This window comes from Eubalaena glacialis, chromosome 18, assembly GCF_028564815.1.
Source record: "Eubalaena glacialis isolate mEubGla1 chromosome 18, mEubGla1.1.hap2.+ XY, whole genome shotgun sequence".
Lineage (NCBI taxonomy): Eukaryota > Metazoa > Chordata > Mammalia > Artiodactyla > Balaenidae > Eubalaena > Eubalaena glacialis.
In genome coordinates this window covers 58,345,602-58,355,420 of record NC_083733.1, presented here as the reverse complement: position 1 = coordinate 58,355,420, position 9,819 = coordinate 58,345,602, and the positions used below count along the sequence as shown (strand labels likewise).

At 54.1% G+C, this 9,819-nt stretch overlaps 1 protein-coding gene across 1 annotated transcript; it reads right to left on the bottom strand.

Moving 5' to 3' along the window:
- Positions 1–1,629: 1,629 nt before the first annotated feature.
- RABAC1 (Rab acceptor 1) lies at positions 1,630–4,580 on the bottom strand. Its single transcript, XM_061172677.1, has 5 exons — positions 4,410–4,580; positions 3,905–4,117; positions 3,493–3,590; positions 1,961–2,062; positions 1,630–1,878 (listed from the first exon to the last, which is right to left on the bottom strand). Exons 1-5 carry the CDS (start codon positions 4,463–4,465, stop codon positions 1,790–1,792), a joined length of 558 nt encoding a protein of 185 aa, XP_061028660.1. The 5' UTR covers positions 4,466–4,580; the 3' UTR covers positions 1,630–1,789.
- Positions 4,581–9,819: the final 5,239 nt, after the last annotated feature.

Below are 9,819 nucleotides of genomic sequence, written 5' to 3'. Positions count from 1 at the left end.
ATGGTGAGCACTCAGCGGGCCCTGAATGAACGATGAACCGGTGAGTTTTGGTGATGAGACACGAAGGTGGGGAGGCCGGGGGATGGCACTGCCAGGCCTGGGCACTGGCTGTACCTCTGCTTAGGCCGCTCGGCCCGCAGCTCTTCCTGTGGCTGGCTCCGCTTCCCTCAGAGCTCACTGAAATGCCACCTCCTTGGAGAGCGCTCCCAGACCAGCCCCATCTGAAGTAGCGTTTCAGACCCTATCTGTTACCACACTTTGCTGTCACACCTGCCAAGTGCTTTCCCTACCACGTGCATTTCTCTTTTGTCAGCGGTCCCACAGAGCAGCCTATGCGTTACAATGAAAAGCAAATTGTGTCACTCTCACCTCACTCAGGAAAACCAAAGCTCCCCCCCACCATCTGCTCCAGCCATACCGGCCTCCTCGCTGTTCCTCAAACCTCCAGGCACACTGCTGTCTCTGGGCCTTTGCACCTAATGCTTCCTCTGTCCAGAACATTCTTCCTCCAAAAGATCTGCAGCGGCTCCCTCACTCAATTTAAGTCTTCATTCAACATCGTCTCAGGGAGGTCTTCTTTAAACTATAACTCATCTCCAGAACTTTCTCTATGAGGAAGAGTTAACACAGTAGGCCCAAGACTGCTGCCCTTAGAGAGGCCTGCTTGCGTAGTGGCCCTTGGCTGGCATCTGGGAACCTGGGTTTCAGCAAGGTTCTCACCACTCCCTGAAAGAGTGGCTCTCATGTCTAAACTGTTTGTGCAAACGATGTTGTTTATGCTGAACAACTGCTTTCCTTCTGGGTACTAAGTCTCTGATGAGCTTCTCCGAAGACAACATTTCACTGCTGGGGGTATTACACTCAACCCAGGTGGCTCCACTGGGAGAGGACTCTGGGCAGCTTGTGCCTGGTTTCCTCTGGATTTCGCCCATGTGCCTTTTTCCTTTGCTGATTTTGCTTCATAGTCTTTCATGATAGTAAATCACACCTGGGGACTTCCCTGGTGGTGCAGTGGTTAAGAATCTGCCTGCCAACGCAGGGGACAGGGGTTCGACACCTGGTCCGAGAAGATCCCACATGCTGCCGAGCGACTAAGCCCATGCGCCACAACTACTGAGCCCGCGTGCCACAACTACTGAAGCCCGTGCGCCTAGAGCCCGTGCTCCGCAACAAGAGAGAAAACACTGCAATGAGAAGCCCGCGCACCGCAACAAAGAGTAGCCCCCGCTTGCCGCAACTAGAGAAAGCCCGCGCACAGCAACGAAGACTCAACGTGGCCAAAAATAAATAAATTAAAAATAAAATAAAATAAAATAAAGCCCCAGTAAGTGGCAATTCATTAGCTTAAAAAAAAAAATCACATCTGTGAGTACAACTAGATACTGAGTCCTGAGTCCTCCTAGCAAATCACCGAATATGGGGGCGGTCTCGGGGGCCCCTGGGATACTCTTTTCTCCTCCTTAGAACCTGTCATCGCTGGCCGTCCTATCATATTTGTTATTCATCTTGCTTATTCTCCACCACCCTCCTCCCACCACGCCCGCGGCCCACTCGCTCCCCACCTTCTTGGCCTCTGCAGGATCCCAGCATCACCCGGCACAGACCCACAGAAGACCCTGGGAGAATATCTGCTGAACAACTGTTAACAGTTTTATTTCCAAAGTTGGAGTCCCTCCCTGGGCTTGTAATGGGAAGGGGGCCTTTGGCCAGACCTGCAGAGCCGAGCAGGACGGGGGTGAACGGGGACAGGGCAGCTGGCTCGGGAGGCTGGCAGGTCCGTGAAGCCACCTCACACAGGTTCCATTTGCAGCTCCTCCCCGTCCATGGCCTCCACCTGATGGAAGGCGGCGTGGGAGCCGATGACCACGAGGGTGGCTCCTGCAGGAAAACGGGCAGTTCAGGGCCTGACTACCTCACCTGGCCCCCACTGCCCACAGCGCTACCCAGATCCTGTACTCACCCAGGACCCAGAAGACGGCGGAGCCCGCGCCAGCCAGCCAGAAGAAGGGAAAGGAGACGGTCCCAGCCAGAGCATACTGATGGGCTGGGGTCACCTCTCGGCCTGGGGGCAGACGGCATTGGGGCAGCTGTTCCGATACTCGTGCCCTCTCCCAGAGTAACCCCTGAGACCCCCACCCCACCAATCTGGTGTCACAAGCTCCGGGAGCCTCAGGATCTAAACTCCTCGTGCCGAGGCCCTCCAAGTCCATGGGCCCCACCCATGTCTCCAATGTCCCCACCCACTGTCCGTGGGAATACAAGGGGCCTTCCTCAGCCCCCTCACCACCCTCTAAACTACAGCTCTCCTGCTCCAACCTGCACTCCCGTAGACCTAGAGTCTCCAACTGGTGGCCCAAGAGCCAAGTCTGACCCGTGGATGTGTCTTTTGAGTCTGCATATTATTCCACAAGAATTTGATTTGATTTGTGGCTGACCGAGAAACTGGATGATTTTTCTTTCTTTCATTTTTTTTTTGGGGGGCCGTGTTGTGCGGCACGCGGGATCTTAGTTCCCTGACGAGGGATGGAACCTGGGCCCCCTGCAGTGGAAGCACGGAGTCTTAACTACTGGACCGCCAGGGAATTCCTTGGATGATTTCACAAAACAATACAGTCAGTCCTCTGTATCCTCGGATGGAAACCCGTGGATCATTGTTCTTTGTCATTTTTTACAAAGGACTTGAGCATCTGTGGATTCTGGCATCCACGGGGGCTCCTGGAACAATCCCCTGTGGACACTGAGGGAGGGCTGTACAGATGTCTGCCTTCTCAAGGCAGACTGGAAGGTCGGGTCTGCAGGTCCTGGTGGCAGCAGTGGCTGAAGCCACGTCATGTCTATGCTCCAGGCGCTCCCTCCATGCCCTGGGCTTGCCCGACATGCCCCTCCACCCAGACCACCTTTGTCATGTACAAAACTGGCAGGCTTCTGAAGGATTCCGTCTTAGGTCTACCTGTTTGTCTGATCGCAATTCCCCCTTATCCCCACTCCAAACCTTGAGCCTCCCCTACTTGGGAACTCAGGCCCCTCTTTCTTCTCAGTGGTGCTTGGTGCCAGTCTGGGACCACATGAGCCACAGGCCTCAGCTTCCCTCTCTGAGAAGTCCCAAGATTTTTCCACTTCCACCCCAGGAAGCAGGAAAGGGGAGCACAGATATAGGCCAGTGCAAGGTCGCCACCTGGTGTCCAATGTGGGTACCTGCAGCTGATGCCTTTGGCAGGAGGTTAGGGAGGAGGGAGAGGGAAGGAGGAAGTTTAAGGGACAGGAGCAGGCGGAGGTGGGTTCTGGGATATCTTCTGGGCTTGGGGAATAGCAATTTGGGGGGCTGAGAGTGGGTGGAAGCATCCGGTGTGTCTGAGACTTTAAGGGATTGAGTTTGGGGGATCTAGTGTAGATCTAGGCTTGGGCAGACTTGGGTTCACAAGGACTGAGATTTGGAGTCAAAGGTTTGCATTCCAAGAGACCAGGATTTGAGGAGGGCAGGGGATTTCTCACCCATCAGCACAAACTTGGACTGCAACGTGCGCAGATAGAGGATGTAACAGGCGCCAAAGAAGACAGCCAGAGCCACCAGCAGCATGGGGGATGTCGCCCTGGAAGAGGGCAGGGAGGCATGCGTCAGGCAGCTGGGACTGGGCCAGACACGGAGGCCCTGACCTTCTACACTGGCGGATGACAGGCTACGTCCTTGGGGCCGGGGAAGTCTAGGTCACATTTGGTCACACTGAATCCTGGCCAGGCTGATGCGGGAGTAGGGACCTGGCCCTTGGGTCAAAAGGTCCGGCAGAGCTACCCCATGGGGACGGGGCCTGGCCAGTGAGAGGAGGGGCCGGATGCTGAGGGCGGGGCAGGCCAGTGCGGGCCTGGCAGCCTGGTGGGCGCGGGGCCGGGCCGGAGAGGCACTCACACACAGTACAGGATGAGGCCCAGGAACACGAACACATAGTTGCTCTGGTAGTACTCCACGTTGCGTACGAGGCGCTGGCACAGCTCGCCCAGGTTGCGGGGCCGCGAGAAGCGCCGCTGGTCCACGAAGGAGCCCCAGGGCCGGATGGTCGCACGGCGCCGCTCCAGCCACTCACGGCCCGCGCCGGACGGAATCAATTTCGGCAGCAGGGTCCTGGTGGGTGCGGGGCCAGGTCAGCGATAGACCGGGATGGAACCCGGACCCTCGAGCAAGAAGAGGACCGAGGGGGGCCGGACTCCGGGGTTCTGGGGAAGATATGGTCCCAGACTCCTGGATCCCCGGGGAGAAAGGGGCTGAGGGCCCAGACTCCAGAGTCCTCGAAGAGGACACCAGGGGCCCAGACTCATGTGTCTGGAGGCCGGGATTCCTAGGACCCCAGGGAGGAAGGGGCGGGGGACCAGGACTCCCGGGTCTCGGTCAGGGGGGCTAGATCCAGCTTGCTCACGTGGCGCTCAGCCCTTCCACCTCGGCATCCTTCTGCTGGTCCTTCTCGGCCGCCATGTCTGTGCTATGAGGGGAAGAACGGCTGTAACGAGCCCGGGGCCCTGCACACCCCGCGGGACCCGCCCGAGCCTGGCCTCACCCAGCGGAGCGGGAGCTGACGTGTAGCGGGTCTGGAGCCTCTGGGGGCGGTAGTTTTGCCGCCGAGCATTGTGGGAGTTGTAGTCCCGATGATGTCGGAGAGAGTGGGCGCCATGATGGTGGTATGGCTCGCGAAACACCTTGGGAGATGTAGTCGCGTAAAGTGACGCCTCTGGGCATTGTGGGAGTTGCAGTTTCAGAAGCAGGACGCGTGGAGTCGGGGAAGGTGGGTTGTCAGGAGTCAGGGCGTTATGCGAGCTCTAAAGTCAGAAGCCGGAGCTCTAAAGGCAGAAAACGTTGTGTACTCCCCCGTGCAGGGTACGATGGAGACCGTGTAGAGCTGTCATTCTGACTCTAGAAGGTATAAAAGAAAACACTTGCTAAAACACGCAGATGTTGATTCAGCAGATCTAGGGTGAGACCATTCATTTGCATTTCTAACAGGTTTCTAGGTGGTGTTGATGCTTCTGGTCCATGGCCCACATTTTGAATAGAGAGACTGTAGAGGATTTGTGGGAACCTATTTCTTCCTTCTTCAAGAGGCTAGTGATGGGGCCATGGTTGCTGGAGGCGGGGCATCTAAGGTAGGGGGCAAAGCTCCCCCCACAACCCTTGGGCTCCCAAGGATGAAAGGGTTAGGGTTAGGGACCTAGGGATGCCCCTGCTTTGGATAGGACGGAGGGAAGTGGGGGAAAGGAAAGGGTTGAGATTTTTTTTCATTTTATCACTTTGTTTTCTTCTAGTTTTATTGAAGGGGTGAAAAAAAATTTTTTTTAAACATTTATTTATTTTTTATTTATTTTTGGCTGCGTTGGGTCTCTGTTGCTGCCCGCGGGCTTTCTCTAGTTGCGGCGAGCGGGGGCTACTCTTCGTTGCGGTGCGCGGGCTTCTCATTGTGGTGGCTTCTCTTGTTGCGGGGCACGGGCTCTAGGCGCGCAGGCTTCAGTAGTTGTGGCACACGGGCTTAGTTGCTCTGCGGCATGTGGGATCTTCCCGGACCAGGGCTCGAACCCGTGTCCCCTGCATTGGCAGGCAGATTCTCAACCACTGCGCCACCAAGGAAGCCCCGGCAGGCGGATTCTTAACCACTGTGCCACCAGGGAAGCCCGGGGTGAGAATTTTTAAAAGACGGAGTTGTTATAACGAAAAGAGCTGGGATTCTGGGGTCAGAGGTCAAAATTCAGGCTGTGCTTGACCTCATCACCTCCCTGAACCTCGGTGTCCTCAACTGGACAGTGAAGATCCTGGTGGTACTGTTACCAAGTCCAAGCTTGCTCTGCTCGCCGCACGACAGGCCAATAAATCAGGAGATGAGGTGTTGAGGGAAGGAATAGCGACTTTATTCGGAAAGCCGGCAGACTGAGAAGATGGCGGACTAGTATCTCAAAAAGACCATCTGATTGGGGTCTGGATGCCAGTTTCTTTTATAGAACAGAGAAGGGGAGGAGGTGAGGAAGTAAAGTAAAAAGGCCATAAGTCTTGCAAATATCTCCTGGAATGGCCAGCCTCAGGGAGGGGATGTGTTAATTTCTTCTTTCTTGCAGCCATTCACAGGTGGACAGGGTCAGGATGTTTCCCTGAACAAAGGCACTTTGGTTTAACATTCAAGTAGAGGGGCAGGGTTCCCCAGGCAGGCCATTATGTATAGACAGTATCCTTTTAGTGAACAAATGAGAAGCAAAGGTTAAAGTAAAAGAAACAGATCCAACCTGTAGTCCGATTTTGTTCATCCTGTAATTGTACCACACTCACGGGGTTGAGATGGGGTTGAATGGTCCATGTAAAGTGCTTGAAAGAGTCTTGATATTTTATAACTGCTCAATAAATGGTAGTCCATATTATTGCCACTACATTATCATGACTGTTATGATTATTTCTAGAGTTCAGTCTTCTCAAACTTAGCAGTAACTTACTAGGGGCTGCTGGCCCCTTGGATGTCCCAAAGAGTGGCTGGCATCTGAGACATGGACCTTTCTTTCCCCTAGCTCTCACAGCCATAGTTCTCTCAGTCTTTGCCCCTGCCCCTGAGTGAGTTGTGGGAAAGAAGGGTGCACCAGCATGCCTCAAGAAATGCGTGTGGAAGTATTGGGAAGCCTGGGCTCCCTTACACAGATTGAGGACCTCATTTTCCAAGGTTGGGTGGGCCTGAAGGAGAATACTCACCTGGGATATCCAGGTGACTCTTAACTCCAACTCTGTCTTCCAAGGATCACATTCCTTTTGGTTTTGGGCTTTGAGGCCTGCTGGAGGGCATCCCCACAAGGTGGGGAAGATGACCCTGTCGAAGGGGCTGGTGGAGCAATAGGCAGGGAGGCCACAGGTGTGCGCGTGGGAGGGGGGGAGGTCCCAAGCTGAAACTGAATGAGCCATACTTTGAAGATCAGGTTGGCTAGTTACCGTTTACTTCCTCTTTGTCAGCCCCAGGCTTTTAGTAGAAGCTTGTTCAGATTTCCCACTTGGGTCGAGCTGGGCTTCAGGAAGTCAAGGGGGGGCCTGTGAGTCCACAGTTAGCCCAGAGCATTAATGGGGGAGCAGCACCTGAGTTCAAAGTGATGGGAGCAGCAGGGGTAACCAGAAGAGCCCCCAAGAGGAAGATGAATCTTGGGGAGCAGAGAGTTGGAAGCAGAGGTCCAGCTGCCTTCTTCCAGGGCCGACCTGGGGAAATTGGGGTTTGACTTTTGTTATGAGGGCTTTGGGGTTTCCTCATAGGAACACGAATAAAAGTGATTTCACTCATAACCCGCCAGTACGTGCTCTGAGCAGAAGACGTAACAGGCAAAGTCCTGGAGGTGTCAAAAGGCATGGGCCGGGCTTCCCTGGTGGCGCAGTGGTTGAGAATCTGCCTGCCAATGCAGGGGACACGGGTTCGAGCCCTGGTCTGGGAAGATCCCACATGCCGCGGAGCAACTAAGCCCGTGTGCCACAACTACTGAGCCTGCGCATCTGGAGCTTGTGCTCCGCAACGAGAGGCCGCGATAGTGAGAGGCCCGCGCACCGCGATGAAGAGTGGCCCCCGCTTGCCGCAACTAGAGAAAGCCCTCGCACAGAAACGAAGACCCAACACAGCCAAAAATAAATAAATAAATAATTTAAAATAAATAATTTTTTTAAAAAAGGCATGGGCCATGGATGGTGGAGTCCAGAGGCAAGGACATTGTTGGAGAGGAACCCTCTGAGTGGGGCAGGACAGGAACTTTGAATCAGGGGATTCTGAGGGGCCTTGGCATAGGAGCAATGTGGGGGAGGAGCCCCTTGAAACAGAGATTGTGGGAGAAGGGGCCCTAAGACAGAGATACTGCGAGAGATGGGAAGATCCGTGAGACAGGGGGATGAGGGGAGATGGGGGGAGAAGGGACCTATGGCAAGTGGGCCCTGAATTAGAAGGATGGTGGGAGATAAGGGGGTGCCTGAAAAGATTATGAGAGATGGGCCCTGGCCCTGTGGTCCTTCCACCTGAGGCCTCCTTCCTGCCTCTTGGATCCCTGGAGGAAGTGGAGCTGGGAGGGTAGGAGGACATTAGCATAGACAATCAGAAACCTGGGTTATTTTTCTGCTGTGTGACCTCAAGGAAGTCCCTGCCCTCTCTGGGCCTCAGATTGCCCACCTGTCTATGGGAGTATTTCTTACCCTGTACCTGATGAATAAAGTAGTTTCTCTGGCCTCCCCAGAAGAGGTCCAGGCTCATGTAACCCTTACCGGACTGGGCTCTGCCCTGGGCATCACAGGCGGTTTCTGGCACACATGGCCGCTGCCTTCTGACTGCCTTTCCCCTCAGATTCAGGCACTCCTCCTCAGCACGGTCTTGTGCAGTGGGCATGTGCACACACTCACACTCATGTGGACTCTCAGCATCCCGACCACCCAGACACCTGTGCTGGGAGGCAGGCAGGCCCGGACCAGCCCCAGGGCTTCCTCTCACTCCAATCTCTGGGCTGTGTTAGAAAGGCTGCCTTGAGGGAAGTGGTAGAGCTGCCCAACCAGAAGGGCTAAAATTCAAAAGACTGACAATAGCAAGTGTTGACATGGATGTGGAGCAACTGGAACTTTGATACACTGTTGGAATGCAGATGACACAAGAGCTTTGGAAAGGGTGTGACTATTTCTATTAAAGATAAACACTGTCTATCCCCCAATCAGCAATTCCATTCCTAAGCATGTACCCAACAGAGATGCACACATGTGTCATCAGAGGATATTACTAGAATGTTCCTCTTCCTAGAGGCTTCCAAAGTGGAAACAGCAAATGTCCATCAACAAGAAAATGGATCAACAAATCGTGTAATAGTCACACAGTGGAAAACTCCACAGAAATGAAAAAGAGCAGGCTACTGATACATGGAACACTGTGGATGACTCTCATAGACGTGGTGTGGAGGACAGGAAGCCAGACACATGAGACAGCATGCTGTAAGACTGCATTTCTACAAAGTCCAAGAACTGGTACAACTAAACGATGGTGACAGAAAGCAGATCAGCAGTTACCTCTGGAGGGGGGCTGACTGGAAAGGGGCATGAGAGAACTTTATGGCTAGTGGCTACGTGGAAGTAATTTTTTAAATCGCTGAGCTGTGCCCTTGAGACTTGTGCACATCACTGTATGAAAGTTTATCTCAACAAAAAGAGAGAGAAGAGCATAGTGACTTAGAGCTTGGACAGCCTAGGTTCAAATCCCAGATTTGTCACCTCTCAGCTGTGTGATCTTGGGCAGGTCACTTTCCCTCTCTGTGCCTTGTGACGATTGAGTGAGCTAATACACGTAGAGTGCTTAGAAGAGGGCAGAGCACAGGGTGGGAGTTCAATGAACCATTAGCATCATCGCCTCCCCGGGGACCTCTCCAATATGAGAGGATCCAGAGTGTGATTCCCTTCCTCTCCCCTGTTCTTATCCCATGATCCCATCTCCTGGCGAATTCAAGGTGCTCTCACTCTAACCCTTGTGGGGCTACAACTCCATGATTTGATGACTTTGAGATTCCATGACTCCCAAGCTCATGCCAGGCTAAATTCCTGGGGTTCTGTGAATCACCCAGCCACGGGTGCCAGCACAGGGAACACCGTCCTGCCCACACCCTGGGTCCACAAAGCAAGCACGACACACACGTGGCTTCTCTGTCCCCGCTGATATATTTGATAATTGTCCAGAACCAGAGACGGCGTCAGCCAGGGGGTCAGGGGGAGTAAAAAAGAGCCCAGGGAGGGGGCTGGGTGGCAGGGATGAGGAGAGGGAGAGGAACAGACACACACAAAAGAGAGAGAGGGGAGAGGCAGGGGGC